Below are 18,732 nucleotides of genomic sequence, written 5' to 3'. Positions count from 1 at the left end.
AACCCCTCCCTCTCACTCTGATCAGCCAACACAAGAAAGCCTTCCCATCTCAGCCTTCTCTAAAACGCCCTGGACAACGCTCCACACGTCCTAGACTCTTCTCCCTTCTCTAAAACACCCTGGACAACGCTCCACACGTCCTAGACTCTTCTCCCTTCTCTAAAACACCCTGGACAACGCTCCACACGTCCCAGACTATTCTCCCTTCTCTAAAACGCCCTGGACAACGCTCCACACGTCCCAGACTATTCTCCCTTCCCTAGAACGCCCTGGATAAAGCTCCACATGTCCCAAATTCTTCTCCCTTCTCTAAAACACCATGGACAATGCTCCACACGTCCTAGACTCTTCTCCCTTCTCTAAAACACCATGGACAACGCTCCACACGTCCCAGACTCTTCTCCCTTCTCTAAAACATCCTGTAGAGAAATGTGGTTCCTACCTAGACCACTGCACTGAAACTGACACAGAGGCAGTTATAGCGAACCCCCCGCAGATAATAATAAAAATGCAGCTGGTAATTAATTGATTTATCAATTCTTGTTATTAACAATTTTGGCCGAAAACCCCTTTTAGTGTTTTAAGCATTATGTTATGCTTTAGCTATTGGAAAATATCAGATCTACAAGCTCAATAGCGTGGCACAGAGTGCCGCGCTACGAGCTTGTAGATCTGCTATTTCTGAGTTGCACCACTCAGTTCACACGGGTGGGATTTTTTTTTTTTTAATCCTGAAAATGTGGCGCAAATCTTTGAATATATATTCTTTCAGAGCGAACATTTTTTTACGCAAATCTTTGGGGTCTGCGACCAAATACATTATCATTTCTGGGGTCCTCGACATGAAATATTGAGCACCTCTGATACAGAAACATAAGGTTTTTCAGAAAACTTTTTTTTCTCCTCCCCGACGTCAGGCCTAACTGGGTTCATCTTCCACAGGGTCAGACTCCTCTGGACGTAGCCGACGAGAACCTGGTGGCCACGCTGGAGGAGCTCCAGAAGAAACAGAACGCTGTGAGTCATCATTACGTCGTCGTCATCATCTGTTTATTGGTAGTTCTCATTCAGTGTGTTTTTTTTGGCAGCACATTTTAGATTTTAGTTGTAGTTTGTAGTCTCTTCAATAGTTTTAGTCACCTGGAATGTCTTGGTGTTAGTCTATTTTAAGTCGACTAAATATCATAGGATTTTAGTCGACTAAATCTACAGTTTATTTAGTCGGCTAAAATGTTGTTTTGGCGGGCCTTGATGCCGTCGTAACGACTGTTCTTTACACGTGCTGAAAATAGCCGATCTACAAGCTCACGACGCGTTGCGAGCTTGTAGATCGGCTATTTTCAGCATGCAACCAAGTGTAAAATGACTTGTTCTGGATCTCTTGTCGACTAGTCCCTTCCTAAAACTTTAGTCTAGTTTTCATTTGTTGACGAAATTGTCAATAATGTCTATTCTCAGTTTTAGTCATCGTAGGTCAGTTTTCATTTAGTTTTCGTCAGTGGAAAAAGGTAGTCGATGAACGTTTCTCATCGTTGTTTTCGTCGACACTGTTCTCATTATATCACCATTATAGAGCGTCGCAGTCCCTCCCCCTTTCAGAACGACGAGTGGCCCAGGAAATGAAATGCAATGCATTTCTCCCATAGGATTCTATTTAAGTATTTTAAAGATGGTTACGCCGCGGACAAAGGCAACTCGGATCGTGACAAATCATGACAATGAACACAATATTTTGGGCCGATCAAATCATTAGAAAGAAGAAAATAAAGGTACAAATAAAGGAAAATAAAGTTAAAGGAAAATAAAAAAACTATTTGTTTTGTTTTTCTTCTTATAAATTATTTGATCAGCCCCAAAACATTGTGTTCATTGTCATGATTTGTCACGATCCGAGTTGGCTTTGTCGGCGGCATAACCGTCTTTAAATAAATACTTAAAGAAATGCATTGCATTTCATTTCCTGGGCCACTCATCGTTCTGAAAGGGGGAGGCACTGCGACTGCTCTATCGTGACATCATCCGCTCATCGGTAGTTCCCCTCCCAACATTCTCACATCAGGAGGACCACATTTTATGGTGTACTTTGGGGGTTTTGCGACCCCGTCCCCCGCGCTCGATGTACACGGTAAACGGTGTCCGTTCCAACGTTGGAAATACAAACCATGCATTTTATGAAACAAAGCATACGTTGACGTATTGATCTATTAGAAAATGCCTTTATAAAACGCTGTGATTCCTTGCTTTCGTGAATCCGGGAGAAACACCAATATGTATATTTTTTGGGAGAATGACATGCACGTGTATTAAAACACTTTCCCTCCATAACACGAGTTACACAAGTCAATTGACTGTGTAGAACAGTAGCTTCCCTCCCAATAACGAAACTAAAAATAACTCAAATAGTTCATTTTTGGAACCATGCACTTTGATGGTTCCAAAATCCATTTTGAGTGAACTTTCCCAACACTGTCTGACGTGCACATAGTGATTACATGCGTGTGTGTGTGTGTGTGTTGTGTGTGTGTGTGTGTGTGTGTGTGTGTGTGTGTGTGTGTGTGTGTGTGTGCGTGCGTGTGCGTGTCTCTGTCTCTCTCTTCCAGTTACGCAGCGAGAGAGAGAAACTGGCTCCTGTTATCGACACCAGTCCTCCCATCTCCATGGCACCTGTTCGCACACGCAGGTCAGTGCACGTGTGCGTGTGTGTGTGTGTGCGTGCGTGTGTGTGGCAGCAGTTATTGTGCATGTCGGCGTGATGTTTTTTTTTTCTTTTCTTCCACCAGCCGTTTTAGGTGTGAAACTATCTGAAAGCACATCATGTTGTTGTCACTGTCCGGTGGAAACCCATGAACAAAACTAGTTCATTTTAGTGGTTATCATTTAGTCCCAAGCATTGGTTCAATATTTATAAAAAAAACCTTAGTACCACTCATTTTCAACATTGAGCTATGTCAAAACGCCAGGATTTCTTTCAAAATTGGAGCTCGGGGTGCCGGGCAGATATGGCAGCTTTTACTCTGAAAGGCATAATGTTCCGTCTTTGCCTCACGATGTCACAAAAAAGGAGCACAAGTGGCAGATCTACAAGCTCACGTAGAGTGAGCTTGTCACGTAGAGAGAGCTTGTAGATCGGCATTTTCTTTGCTAAAACTAATAAACATGGAGATCCAAGGTTTCTACCCGACAACAACAACAACAATGTGATATACATATATTTGTTTTATCCTTACGGCGATTCTTTTTTGCACGATCACACTTTCTACCGTCACATTGGCAGTAGCAAGAACCGCTGCCACCGGCAGACCGACAGGTGCTATGAGTGATATTATGCTTTGGTCTAACAGAACAAATGTTTTAAACAAATTTTGTTCAATAATAGATAACGTTAAATCGCTCTATATCAGTGGTTTTCAACCCTTTTCATATCGACGCCCATTATTTCATTCTGCATTTTGAGCCACGGACCACCATGACATTTAGGGCTGCATTTTCGTCACCGTAAAAACCCCTTATCCCTAAACTCCTTTGCCTTTTTTTTTTACTATTTTGAAAAACATTTTTGAATAGTTCAACTAGCCAATCTACATTGACACGTTGTGAGCTTGTAGACCGGCCATTTTAACTATTGCAAAATAGTAAAAAAAAAAAAAAAAAGGCAAATAAGTTTAGGGATAAGGGGTTTAGCGGTGACGGAAAGGGAGCCCTTAGTCTCTAAGACTCAAAACTAAAGGAATATTTGTGTTATCGTTGGATAAGATTGTGTCCATATAATTCCATGCTATATTGATATGTTGTGCCTTTAGGAGAGATAACGATTCTTCCAAGACACAATAATTATGTAGACTTCTATAGTAAATTATTAAGTAATAATGCCAGATGTTTAACTCTTGAGAGAATGACATGAAACCAATTGGACCCGTTACGGGTCCATTTGGTTTCATTTTATGCTCTCAAGAGTTAACCCATTCTGACCTGAGATCAGATTCATACGAGGTTTCCACTGGACACACACTGGTCTGATTAACCCATTCTGACCTGAGATCAGATTCTAAAAAATGTCAGTCGTTCTTTGACTTTTCAAAAATAGCAGACCTACAAGCTCGTAGCGCGCCACTCGGTGGCGCGCTATGAGCTTGTAGATCTGCTATTTTTCAATAGCTAAAGCATGCTAACACCAAAATGGGTTCCCGGTCAGAATGGGTTAAAGACTTATATAAGGGTCCATTCGGTTATACCAACTCTCCATCATTTAGCTGAGGGACCCCCTGGAACGCCCTCAGGGACCTCTGGTGGTCCCCGGACCACTGGTTGAAAACCACTGCTCTATATTGTGACAGTAATCATTGCTGTAGAGCGTGGCAGCCCCCCCCCCCCCCCCCCGACGAGTGCACCAGGAAACAATTCCCCATTAATTGAAAGACGTTTACGTGCATTTCCAATGGAAGTCACACAGGTTTGACCAAACCTTTTTGTTTGATGGCTGTGCCGTGCCCCCCTCCCCCCCATCAAACAATTTTTTTTTTGTCAAACCATGTGACATGTGACTCTATTGAGACAGCCGTCTCAATAGAGTGATTGAGACCTAAGGGCCGATTAATACTCCTATTTTACCGCTGTATCGGCGATGTAGTGCTGAAATGATTTCGGCTCGTCAGAAATTTTCAGTAGCACCGAAGAGCCGACTTTAGGACGGTACCCCCCCCCCCGAACCTCAAATGACGTCACATTGTAGGGCTCTACAGAGCCGAACCGACTTTTGTTCGGCTCTAAAATAGGAGTATGAATCGGCCCTAAGCCTGGAGGCAAGGCAGAAGACAGCCATGCAACAAGCTTGTGTCTTCAAACCATGTGACTCCCATTGGAAATGCATTGAGGCGGCCATGACACACAGGAGACACAGGAGTGTGTCTTAGGTGTGAGTGAGGCCTTTGTCCGCGGCGTAAACGTCTTTAAATAAATACTTTTTTAAACGTCTTATGGGGGAAAAATGAACGGGGAATTATTCCCTGGGCCCTCACTCGTCATTCTGAGAGGGGACGTGGGACTGCGGTGCTCTATAGAGTGTTCGCTCAGTAGCAGTGTTAAATAGCTCTATATTGTGATGGCGATCATCGTAACGGGTAATAATTTAACATATCACTCACAGCACCTCTTAAAAAAAAAAGGATAATCCCTGAGCATCACATTGCACACAACACCATGCCACCGTCCGCCCTCGTTAACCACTTTAAAACCTGTCAAGATGTTTCTTTTTTTTTCTCTTTTTTTTTTTAAATAAATGTTAAAAGGAGTGGAAATGGCAGATCTACAAGCTCAACAACGTGTCACCTCTCAGCTAGGGATGGGGAGATCGTTCATTATGGATTTCAATCAGTCCGATTCCTTATCAGTCCTTCCTCTCCCATTATGGGTAGCTGTTGGTCGAACTGGTTCTATAACCCCGGAGCACTCATTCCCACGGACAGACAGACAATCGAAGGTTGTTGTTCTGGCTGATATGATGCCGATATACGCAGCATTGATTGAAGACATTAAGACGAATCCACACCGATGGGGGCGTGGTTTGGGCCGTTGAATCACGTGGGTCGACGTTCAACAAATCTTCTCTCATTATATCTTTGTGGCTTTCATCCACCGACTATAGGGATCACACACACTGCAAGAGTTCACCAAGATGCCGGTACCAGACCCGATACATAATAAGCTACATTAGTTTTTTTTATTGCAATTGATTTTGACGTCTCACGTAGGCGCAGCCAGGATCCATGATACATGCGCGAGTGTCTCTCTCTCTCTCTCTCTCTCTCTCTCTCTCTCTCTCTCTCTCCTCACGCACAGCCACACACACACACACACACACACACACAGGAAATACACAGGACAGAACAGCGAGACAGGAGTCGGGACACTAAATCTTGATTTTCATTAAATAATTATGACTGCCTAACGTGCACACACACAGAGACACACACACACACACACACACAGAAACACACGCAGAAACACACAGCGCACGTTGTCCAAATGTTTGCGCTGCACCGTAGATTCCCTTGCGATTTCATCAACAATATTCAAGTGAGATGCGTTGGTTTTAACGTTGGTTTTAACGAATATGTTCAAAATGTGTAGATAATCTATTGAAAATAGCCGATCGTTTGTAGATCAGCTTGATTCAAAATTGTACTTAAGTACAGTACTTAAGTAGAAGTACTTATGTGCTTTCCACCACTGCTTTCCTGTGCTCTCATTGGCTGTAATGTGGACCTTCGGAGAGCACCTTCATCGCCGGTGGATCTTCTCGCTGAGCCTTTTGAAAAATAGCAGATCTACAAGCTCACAGCGCGCCACTCGGTGGTGCGCTATGAGCTTGTAGATCTGCTATCTTTGAAAAATCGAAGCACGACTGACATAGAAACATAGCTTTTTCAGAAAACTGTCATTTTAAAACAGACATTTTTTAGAATCTGATCTCAGGTCAAAATGGGTTAACACTGGGTAGCCCGGGATCGAACTGGGAACCTCACGGTTCACCATCCGGGCCACTCTACCCCTGAGCCTCCGTCCACCTACCTACTCGTGATGCAGTTCGTTGTGTGAGCTTGGCACAGATCCCGCCGTTTCCACCCCCCCGCCATATCCGTCGACCAACAACGACTATTACGAACACAGGGTCTGTTAAGTGGTTAATTGAAAATGACACGCGGCCGCGCACGCCCCGTTTTTTGTTTCGTCATCGCCGGCCGCCCAGCACACCTGGAATGATGGCCTTGTCACTGACGAGCCGCTCGTTTTGCATGTTGCCACCTGTGTTGTTGCTCCCCACCCCGCCTCCCCCCCCCCCTGGCCACTCCTCCCCTCCCTCCCTCCCCTTCCCCTTCCCCTCCCCCACAACCAGGACCTCAATCTCTCGTATGAGCAGCCGGGAGAAGATCTGCCTCCACGAGCGGGACAAGCACCCCCCTCCCCCCGCCCTGCAGAGCCCCCCCGCCGAGGAGGACGAGGAGGAGGCGGCGACGGCTGCTGGGCATCAGCAGCATGGCCAGGTAAGAAGGTCGTGGAAAAGCTGCTATTTTATTTTATTTTATTTTATTTTATTTTATTTTATTTTATTTTATTTTATTTTATTTTATTTTATTTTATTTTATTTTATTTTATTTTATTTTATTTTATTTTATTTTATTTTATTTTATTTTATTTTATTTTATTTTATTTTATTTTATTTTATTTTATTTTATTTTTTCCCCGGTGTGGGGTCGTCACATGGTTTTTGGGGGGACCTCAAAGGACAGCAAAGTTTTTGATTGATTGATAATTTTATTAGACAATAAGAGGCCAAACAGCGGTCTTGTTTTCTCAACTCGCCGTTTCTCCGCAAGACATCACTCTATAAGCCATATCTCTAAAACCGGTGGGTCATGATTTCCTGCTTTCAAAATGGGTTACAAAAAAGATACAAATTATTTTGAAAAAGAAGAAAATCTGTCTAATTGAACAAAACAAATAGACCATTTTTGAATTGTCCATAGCCTACCAGGGTCATACCAAAGACTGTAAAAAATGGGACCCAATGCCTCCCTGCTTGGCACTCAGCATCAATAGGTTGGATTGGGGGGTCAAATCAACTAATTATTCCCGAGCGTGGCGCACACTGTGGCTCAACGCTCCAAGAGATATGGGTCAAAGTTTCATTCAAATTGTGTGACTAATTGTACGAGTTTAACTTTGACTTTGGCCTAAAAGACGAACATAAATGTGTTCAATTGTTCCATGCCAGAAACACAACAAAATCATTAATTACGATAGTTTCTGTGACGATTAATCGTACTAAAACGTCGTGATCGTTACGTTCCTCAGAGCCAGGCTCCGCCCCCTCAGGCCAAGGCGTCAAGCAGCTCCAGTTCCGAAGAGGAGAGCGAGTCCGAGAGCGATGCCGAGTCAGGTATGTCAACACTATCGCCCCCTTTCTGCCGAGGCAGGTATGTCAACACTAGAGATGTCCCGATACTGTATCAGTATCGGAAAAGTATCGGACCGGGCCTTAATTGGTCATATCGGGTCATATCGGTATCGGCGAATATGCCAGTCTAACCAGTGATCCGACACAGGGGTAAAGGGGTTGACACTATGTTGGGGCATGTGGAGTTTGTTTTTGAGTTGCACATTTGACAAGTGCACATTTGAGTGAGGAGTCTGCTATAAACACGGTGGACTTCAAAATAAGATATTCTTTCCTTTTTTATTATTATATTATTCTCTGGTATTGGTATTCGGTATCGGCTAACACAAAAATGGTGCTATCGGGATCGGATCGGAAAGGAAAAAACTGTATCGGAACATCCCTAGTCAACACTATCGCCCCTCGTATCCTCAGTATGATCGATCGCCTGATCGATCATATTGATCGTATTGATTAAATTAAGAATTTCACTTTTCTTTCTTTGTATTTATTCTTTATTTTTTTTTAGGTGATGTTTGGCCTTGTTATAGATGAAGATGTGCTCGGTGCTGGCTCTATAAAATATAGTTGTTGTTTTGTTTTAACCGTGACACGTCAGCGAAATGACAAAATCCCCTATTCGTTTCCACAGCTATTAAACCCCCACAATGCATTTGCAATTGTCTCGTTCGCTTTGCAGAGAAAGCCAAAAACCGGGAAATCATCAACAACTTGAACAACAAGCGCAACAACAGCACCACGTCGCTCCTGTCTACCTCCATGGCCGCCAGCGCCCCAGGGAACGCCCTGAAGAAGGTACGGCGTGCAGACCGGAAACTGGTTTCACCCGTTCAAACCCCTTTTTGGTGTTTTAAAGCATTATGTTATACTTTAGCTATTGAAAAATAGCAGATCTACAAGCTCATAGAACTTGAACTTGTAGGTCTGCTATTTTTGAGTGGTGCAACCACTCCGAGGAACAGCAATGTCCGTGTGTTCACCCGCCTATGTGTTGGTTCACCCACCCATGCACCTATGTGACTGTGAGCACCATTAGTACACTATTAGTACCAGTAGGGGCGCTGTTGTGCCAGAAACAGAGAGTGAGATAGTGCTGCACTGTTAATGAGAGAGAGGATTTATTTTACATTTTTAACTCAAATCTTTGCTTCTGAGGGGTCCCTGGAACAGCATATTTTCAGATGGGGGTCGGCGGCATATTACATATAATTGTCGGGGTCCTTGACATGACATATTGAGAACCACTGATATAGAAACATGAGGTTTTTCAGAAAGAAATACATTTAAAAAAATACATTTTTTTTAAAAAATGTCGACGTCAGGCCTAAATGGGTTTTACGGGTTAACTGCGGACCATTTACGGCCGTCTTCCAGGCTAGACTGGCCATGTTTGAAGTTACCTTTGAACAGCCGCTGCACCGCCCGCTGGGGTTTATTTTTATTTTTAGATTTTCTTTTTTATTAAGCTTAAGCGGATATAGGCTATGAGAAAAAAACACATCCAAAGAGCCTATGATCTGCAGCTACTCAGTCAGGCGTACAGTATGCCTAAACTGAATGTTGGATGAATGACAGTCCTTGAGCTTTGTGGGATTACGGTCACATACCGAGGAGGTGTTTGTTCAGCTTCTTCCTGACGGCATGGACGCTGCTAGATGTAACGTCTCCCAACAACGGCAGGGGGAAGGCTGTTCCGATATATCCTTATAGCAGAGTGGAGAAGCTTGCCTCCTATCATGTAGCCTGGGCACCATTTCATTTAGGGTATATGATCCTGTCGGGAGCGGATGATATCGTTACGTCATGTTGTAGTATTGTTTAGTAGTCGACAGGCAGGAACAACATAGGCGGCAACCTGTAGCTTTAATTGAGAAAAAAGGTCATTTTTTCTCAATTAAAGCTACAGGCTACGAGAGCTTTTATTGAGGGAAAAGGAAGGAACCTTCCTTTTCCCTCAATAAAGTTGCCGACTGTTGTTCCTGCCTGTCGACTACAAATCAATACTACAACATGACGTAACGATATCATCCGCTGACGACAGGATCATACGGACTTTTGAAACAGAGACCAGGCTTTCCTCCGAGGTGGTGGAAAGCCTGGTGAGGCGAGGTTACCTATCAGGGCATTTGGTGTTTGACTTGGGGGTTTCCAGGACGTGGCTTATTGCGAATACAGTGAGCACTTACTATGAGACCTAGCAGATCATGTCTGTCTGTCTGTCCCGCTATCCAAATATGGAGTGTGTTGCATCGGCAATCACTCAGCTCCATATATGGGCACAAAAGGGGCCAGGTCCACTCAGCTCCATATATGGGCACAAAAGGGGCCAGGTCCACATATACAGTAACAGCGGGACAGACAGACAGACAGAAAAGACATGATCTGCAGGGTCTCAGCTGCGTTCGCTTCCCGCGTTTGCGCGTCTTACTGGTTAGTAGTACCCTCCGGGTGATTCGACCTGAGTTGCTTGTCATGAAATTCCACTGTAAAACGGTGTAATGGCTTGTGGTCGGCTCCAAAGTGCCGACCACAACGACAGAATGGAGAAGGAAGCACTCCGCACCGCTCCACCCCCTCCGTTGTTGCGAATGCAGTGAGCACTTACTATGAGACCTAGCAGATCATGTCTGTCTGTGTGTCTGTGTGTCTGTCTGTCTGTCTGTCTGTCCCGCTATCCAAATATTGAGTGTGTTGCATCGGCAATCACTCAGCTCCATATATGGGCACAAAAGGGGCCAGGTCCACTCAGCTCCATATATGGGCACAAAAGGGGCCAGGTCCACATATACAGTAACAGCGGGAAAGACACACAGACAGGCAGACATGATCTGCAGGGTCTCAGCTGCGTTCGCTTCCCGCGTTTGCGCGTCTTACTGGTAATGAATAGGGACTCAATTTCCCATAACCCTTTGTGCGACGGACCTTTTTTGCGATGACGTCATCAAAACGCGTCTCATCTCCCATGCTGTCCTGTGGATTGCCCATATGACTTAAAACTAGTGGTGGGGAAAAAAATCGATTAGTCAATTAATCGCGATGCCATCATGGGCGATAATTCATCGATGCACAAATGTCAAACATCGATTATTTAATGTATTTTTTTTACCGGAGCAAAAGGGCGGAACTAATCTGCGACTGCGCTGCGTCGTCGTACCGGACCGTTTAGAGTGACGCACACAGCGCTCGCACACGCTTTAGCTTTCAACAACCAAAACAGAACGAGTTACCAACGCGGAGGGGAAGAGAAAAAGATGACAGAAAGGGAACATTTTGGATTGTATGAGGTTGAGGGGACACGAGAACTCGATAAAACTCACGCCATCGACCGGCTGTGAAATGTGGCCGAGATGGGACGATGTAGTGTGGCTCCAAAGTGCTAACATGGCCCGGAATCCGTCGCTCCCCACGACCCAATGTGAACGTAAATCCTTTGCAATAAAAGTGCCGATGGACTTCGTAATTCTAGTCGCCTTTTCTGAGTGCATGGGCAGCTGTCCGTGTGTTCGGGATCGGGATGGTTGTCTTGACTGCATCTCTGGATGTCAGTGGGCAATATGGTCTTGTACACGTTGTGAGTTGTATCGAGTTCCCGTGTCCCCTCAACATCATAGAATCCAAAATGTTGCCATACACTTGTAAAATACTTTAAACCAAATGCTCCTTAATGTGTGCAAACAAACAAAGGTGCAACATAATAGTCTCAATAACTACCCCAAAGCTTCCTTAATGACACTTCAGTAACTGAAAATGAAATCCCTGAATAAGGAAACAAAGAAAAGCACCTTTTTTGTCCTAACAAAGAATAAAGGCAATTTGACAGAGTGCTGCTGACCTCAACCGAAATCCTGCCCATGTATTTCTATGACATGACATCTTATGTAATTATTAATATATATTTATTGTATGCTTGTACAAACTCATTCTTTTTTTTTTTAAGAAAACTGCTTATTACTGTTCTGTATTTGGCCACAGACACCCATCTGAAAATATTTTCTTCTATGGACCCCCCCAGAAGCAAAGATTTGAGTTAAAAACATGCACTGTGAAAGAATATATATATTCATAATCATTAGAAAGCACTTTGTTTATTAGTCACACAGTGACTGAGTGATTAACAGTGAGTGATTAATCGGGATCAATCGGGATTAATCGAATCGTAACGTAGCCCAATTAATCGGGATTAATCGGGATTAATCGCATCGTGACCCTCGGAAACGATGTGTAATCGCATCGCCAGGTACCTGGCGATGAACGCCTCTACTTAAAACTGATCAAAAATGTGGATTAAACAATGACAACATAACTCGTAGCGCGGCACCGGGTGCCACGGTACGAGCTTGTAGATCTGGTATTTCAGAAAAATCGTGGAAATGTGACACAAATCTTTGAATGTATATTCTTTCAGAGCGAACGTTTTTTAACTCAAATCTTTGCTTCTGGGGGGGTGCCTGGAAGAACATATTTTCAAATGGGGGTCGGGCAGCCAAATACAGATAATTCCGGGGGTCATTGAAATGAAAAAGGTTGAGCACCACTGATGGTTAGGATTTAGAAGCATTTTTTTTTAGAATCGGCCTCCGGTCTAATTGGGTTAAAACATAGCATATATAGACAGGAAACAGTTTAAAGATGTAGTGAAATAAAAAATACGTTTTTCACACTTTTAGACCATATCCATGGTCAATCATATGGGCATACCCAGGGTGTGTTTTTATAGCAAAAGTCCATACTTTTCTTTTTTTTAATTACTTCCTGAAAACGAAAATGCGCTGCGTGATGACGTGTCGAGGCCCACATCAATAAAAGCCAATAAAAATGAAGCTCACCAGTTTGATTCCCATATCTGCGCGTCCGTCCAAACACAGGTGCTACTGATTACAGAAATCCTCAATTCAAGATGACATCCAGACAGTGTAATACTCGTTTTAAACCTAATAATCACGCTAAAATATGTATGTAGGTTGTGTACAGGTTGTGTTAGAAAAACATCCCCTGGCTTTTGTGCCGTCTCTGTCACTTTGTAAACAAACCACTGTGCATGAGAAGGACGTATAGGACCCATAGCCTGGAGCGATGCGACGCTCTGATTGGTGCAGAAACTTCTGAGCCAGTGTTTCAAGCTGAAACTTCAAAATTAAATGCCCACCATTTCCGTTTCACTACACCTTTTTAACCGATTCCGTACATAGGACGTTGCCACACGTCATAGGGGTCCCAATCGACGCGTACATAGGACGTCCTCCGACGTCCTATGTACGAGTCGATGTACGCATCCTCAATGATACCGGGCGAGATAAGAATATTCTGAATTATTTTTATTATTTAATAATCTTGGGTCAGTTCGGCTTTCGGCTACCGTATGCTACGCTCTGCACTAAAATTAGCTTACCGTTGACTTAGCTGTTAGCGCGGCGGAAAGAATGACTCGTCTCTCCTAATCCAGGGCGCTCTCCGTGGTTTTGAACGGATCGATATATTTGGTGCTGCCTTTCTGCTCCTCATCCGTCTCTCCCGCAAAATATGAACGCTTTTTGGATCATATATCGTATAAATTAAAACTATCGCAATGTAAGCTAGCAATGTAAAGTAAACTTTTTCTAGTAGATTGTTTCCGGGTCGGCTATAGGTGTGCCGTCATGCCCATTTCAGCACGGCTGCGGTCCTTAGCCTATTTCAACCAATTGCTTGGTCAGAAGAACTACCTGTAGTAATATAAATATTTAATTCCACTTTTGTCTTTTTTCTTCTTTTTTTTGGGCGACTCCTCCGTGTGCCACCAGAGGCGGGCCCAAGTACCACTAGTGGTACCAGAACCATTGGTTGGGAACCTCTTGTTTAAAACGCAGCATAGATACAGGAAACTGGCTTAATGATTTGTCTTGCAACTATGGTGCTTCAACCCATTCCGTGCTATCCTCGAGATGTCTCGTGGAAAGTTATTAGGTTTTGCCTCGGTTAGCTTCCGCCGCTAGCATCCATATAGGCCTCTCATTGTAGAAAGAGCGTACATGCTAATCTTGCGGTATACACGTGGACGGGGTGCCGCCGAGACCGGACTACGGATAAGCGGTTGAAGATGGATGGATGGTTTGGGTATAACAGCTGAGGTCTGTACCGAAATAAAACACAAACCGATTGGTGATGACCGGTATGTAGGTCATGTGACACTGATTGATTGATGACCTGTGTATCGTGTGTCCCCTCTCTCTCTCTCTCTCTCTCTCTCTCTCTCGTGCAGCAGGAACCAGCCAAGCCTTCTTCATCGGCCCCCGAGGCCCCGGGTTCGTGGCGCACGTCGCTGCGCAAGGCGGGCAGCTCTGTGACCCTGGGCTCGGCGGGGGTCGGCTCTGACCCCAGCCCGGACCCCCCCGGCGGTCTGGTGGGGATGACCCGCTCTGCCTCCAGTCCGCGGCTCAGCTCCGAGGCGGCCGAGACCAAGGTAACGACAACAACAACAACAACAACAACGCCACAGCTCATGATGCACCCCGCTGTTGATTTCGTCCAGTGTTGGTTTTGGCAGCTTGATTTTAGTTTTAGTCATAGTCTCTTGAATAGTTTTCATTTGGTTTTAGTCGCATTTTTGTCAACTGGAATGTTTAGTGTTTAGTCTAGTTCCAGTCGACTAAATGTCATGAGATTTTAGTCGACTAAATCTACAGTTGATTTAGTAATCAACACTGATTTCGTCAACTGATACTATGATGAAAAATGTTCATGACTACCTTTTTTCACTGAAGAAAACTAAGTGGAAAACAAATGAAAACCAAACTATGACTAAAACTAAATATATTGTCAATTTCGTCAACAAATTAAAAACTAGACTAACATGTTAGGAGGGGACTAGTGGACAGATATCCAGTATATTGGAAGTAAAAGACACATAGACATTTTACACTTGGTTGCATGCTGAAAATCACCGATCTACAAGCTCACAACGTGTCGCGCTGCGACGCCTTGTGAGCTTGTAGATCAGCTATTTTCAAGTGTAAAATCAGCCATTACGACATCGGCATCAAGGCATCAAACATGCATTTGAATCGACTAAATCAACTGTAGATTTTGTCAACTAAAATCTTCTGATATTTAGTCGACTAAAACTAGACTAACACTAAAACAGTCCAGGTGACTAAAACTTCATGCAAACTATTCAAAAGACTATGACCCCTACACCTATATGAGCTTGTAGATCTGCTATTTTTGAAAAATCGTGAACAAATCTTTGGATTCTTTCAGAGCGGTATTTTTTTGCTTCTATTCTGGGGGGGGGGCCCTGGAACAACATATTTTCAGATGGGGGTCGGCCAATTGCATATATTTTTGGGGGTCCTTGAGCACCGCTGACATGGTTTTTCAAGAAAACTGTCAGGATCTAGAAGACATTTGTAGAATCGTCCTCGGGTCTAAATGGATTAAGCGCTGTACTTTTGACGAAACCGTTATTTCCAGCCAGGGTATCTCGAGTCGAGACACTCTTTAGGTTTAATTTAATTTGCTGCTGAATTTTGCGTTCACACTGCGCTGTGTTGACCGCAGCAGCAGAACTTTATCAATGTGTTCAATTCATAATCAAATTCACAGTGAAATCTATGGTGTTAAAAATTATACTTTGAGTAATTTAGTTGGGATGTAAACTAAGTGAAGGTAACGTGGATGCAGTGTGTCGTCGGGAACTGGGCGCGTGTTCGTGTGTGTGTGCGTGCGTGTGTGTTTGTGTGAGAGCACTGTTCTTTTGAGCACATGGCCGACTCACAGCGGAGACGGGAGGGCAAAATTAATCTTGAGTTATCCAATGTTTATTATGTACTGTACGTACTGTACTCCCATAGATGATCCGATCATCATATACAATTATTATGCATATGCCATGTTAGCTACAGTTTACATAGATCATGCTGAGCTTTAGTTTTTTTAAGCGCAGTGAAGCGTCCTGGTGTGAATGCCACCTTGGAACCATTAGAGGACCAGCCGGGGTTTAGAAGGTTTGGGGATGAAACAATGGAGGTGAGGTTGAGATGGTTTGGACATTTGACGTTCTGCCCATACCTGCCGGACCCAAAACGTATGCTAAAAGTAATAATAATAAAGTAAATTATGCTACCCCCGAAAAAAGCTGACGTAAATGGAAGTGGATTTGTTGGATGCAGCTTGAAGTGAACTTTACCAAGAAAATACGAATCGAAAAATTGTCAAAACTGGCGGATTTTCAAGATGATTTGGCGATTATCTCCAGGAACAAAAGGTCCAATCTGTTCAGGTCAGAGCTTGACAGATGCTTGACTTTTGAGGACATGAAGCACATAATGACACCTTTCTTTTCGAGTTCCCGGGCCAAGTGTAGTAATCGTTGGGTCCGGGCCAAGCCTCGGGCCGCCCCACTAGGGCCCGGTTAACTTCCAGGCCCGTTGAGAACTCGCGAGGTGCACCGACTGAAGATGGAAGCTGCCAGGCAAGAGGAGGAGAGGAATGGAGGAGGCCATGATGGAGGAGGTGAGAAGAGGTGCATGGATGTGCTGAGAAGACGCACTTCTCAATATATTTCTGCATCTAATATTCGGCAAACCTTTCCTTCACCACTCCGCTCCAGAAGAACACAGTTTGCCGGGCCACTGCCACAGAGCTGGCAATGAGGTCAGCACATCTTCCCTTCTTCTCTGGAGTCCTGCCTCAAAGCAGACCAGTGGTAGAAAGATGTCGTTTCCCCCGATGTCATCGCTATAGGGACACAATGCATCGTTGCATCAGTAAGATGTCATCGATATAGGGACACAATGCATCGTTGCATCAGTAAGACGTCATCGCTATAGGGACACAATGCATCGTTGCATCAGTAAGATGTCATCGCTATAAGGACATGATGCATCGTTGCATCAGTAAGATGTCATCGCTATAGGGACACAATGCATCGTTGCATCAGTAAGACGTCATCGCTATAGGGACACGATGCATCGTTGCATCAGTAAGATGTCATCGCTTTAGGGACACAATGTATCGTTGCATCAGTAAGATGTCATCGCTATAGGGACACGATGCATCGTTGCATCAGTAAGATGTCATCGCTATAGGGACACGATGCATCGTTGCATCAGTAAGACGTCATCGCTATAGGGACACAATGCATCGTTGCATCAGTAAGATGTCATCGCTATAGGGACACGATGCATCGTTGCATCAGTAAGATGTCATCGCTATAGGGACACGATGCATCGTTGCATCAGTAAGACGTCATCGCTATAGGGACACAATGCATCGTTGCATCAGTAAGATGTCATCGCTATAGGGACACAATGCATCGTTGCATCAGTAAGATGTCATCGCTATAGGGACACGATGCATCGTTGCATCAGTAAGATGTCATCGCTATAGGGACACGATGCATCGTTGCATCAGTAAGACGTCATCGCTATAGGGACACGATGCATCGTTGCATCAGTAAGATGTCATCGTTATAGGGACACGATGCATCGTTGCATCAGTAAGACGTCATCGCTATAGGGACACGATGCATCGTTGCATCAGTAAGATGTCATCGTTATAGGGACACGATGCATCGTTGCATCAGTAAGCAGGAACTGTGGGCGTGGCCAGTGGTGGAAAGTAACTACTTGAGTATTTCCAATTTCCAATACTTTTACTTCTACTCCACTACATCTCAGAGCCAAAATCTGTCATTTTACTTCACTACAATTATTTGAAAATTAGTTCTGTTACTATATTTACTTTGGAGATTTTTCTTTTTTTTTCAACGTTTTTGGCAATTTGAAAATAGCCGATCTACAAGCTCACAATGCGACACATTGTGAGATCGGCTATTTTCAATAGATTTTGTACACATTTTGAACGGGGACATTCTGCAATACGAGTACTTTTACTTGTATTACTTTAAGTAATAATGAATTGCATTTCCAAGTGCTCAAAGCGCTTTACAATGGTTCATTCATTCATACAATTGGGAGGTGAAGCGGCGAACAGTCGACGCCAGCGTCCTCACTTCCCACATTCACACACCGACGGTGGCGAGCTCACACCGACCGACTCATTGGAGGCAATGTGTGGGGTTCAGTGTCTTTGCCCAAGGACACTTCGACATGTAGACAGGAGGAGGAGCCGGGATTCGAACCGCCGACCCCAGGGATCATTGGACGACCTGCTCTACCTCCTGAGCCACAGCCGCCCTCAAGTACATTTTGATGCCGATACTTTTGTACTTTTACTCAAGTACATTTTCAATTCCGTACTTTTACTTGTAGTTCTAAATTGCAGTATTGGTACTTTTACAAAAGAATAATACTTACTTTTTCCACCACTGGGGATGGCAATGGAGGAAAACCGGAAAGTCTGAGCGAACCCTAGATGTGTTGAGAGAAGGACATGGCAGGTGGGCTGGTGGAGTCACCGATGGAACACGCCATAGCAGATGGATGGAAACAGACGGTCCTCTGTGGCCGACCTCTTGACTGGCTCTGAACTGAGACCAAAAGACCAAACCAAACCAAACAAACACAATGCTGCTGTTTTTTTAAATGGATATGGAATAAAGTCATGATGACGAGGCTCAGTTACAGTACATCACGCACGCCACGCACGCTGTGTGCGTGCGTGCGTGCACGCGCGTCTTTTTCTTTCTTCTTTTATGGTTACGACATTGTTTACAGAATAGTTTGGATCCATTAGGAGAAGAGAAGATTCAGAGTGTGGTTATGATTAGACCTTTTCGAGGTTATAGGTTTCGTGGTTGGGGTTTGAGCTTCGCCTGATGTGTACCAAGTATATGTCTG

The 18,732-nt window shown here is 44.1% G+C and overlaps 1 protein-coding gene across 1 annotated transcript in view; it reads left to right on the top strand.

The window, feature by feature from the left end:
* The window catches only part of LOC308313868 (protein phosphatase 1 regulatory subunit 12A), a 64,273-nt gene that overhangs the window by 20,545 nt on the left and 24,996 nt on the right, over positions 1-18,732 (top strand). The window contains exons 6-11 of the mRNA XM_080761195.1: positions 943-1,017; positions 2,601-2,680; positions 6,893-7,040; positions 7,852-7,936; positions 8,634-8,749; positions 14,193-14,393. Of these exons, the coding sequence (XP_080617321.1) occupies positions 943-1,017; positions 2,601-2,680; positions 6,893-7,040; positions 7,852-7,936; positions 8,634-8,749; positions 14,193-14,393 (705 nt within the window). The remainder of the gene's footprint in view (positions 1-942; positions 1,018-2,600; positions 2,681-6,892; positions 7,041-7,851; positions 7,937-8,633; positions 8,750-14,192; positions 14,394-18,732) is intronic.

The sequence above is a fragment of the Protomyctophum bolini genome (genome assembly GCF_963924005.1).
Source record: "Protomyctophum bolini genome assembly, chromosome: 4".
In the NCBI taxonomy this organism is placed as follows: Eukaryota; Metazoa; Chordata; class Actinopteri; order Myctophiformes; family Myctophidae; genus Protomyctophum; species Protomyctophum bolini.
The sequence above is the reverse complement of the archived record's forward strand: the minus strand, read 5'-3'. Positions and strand labels throughout refer to the sequence as shown.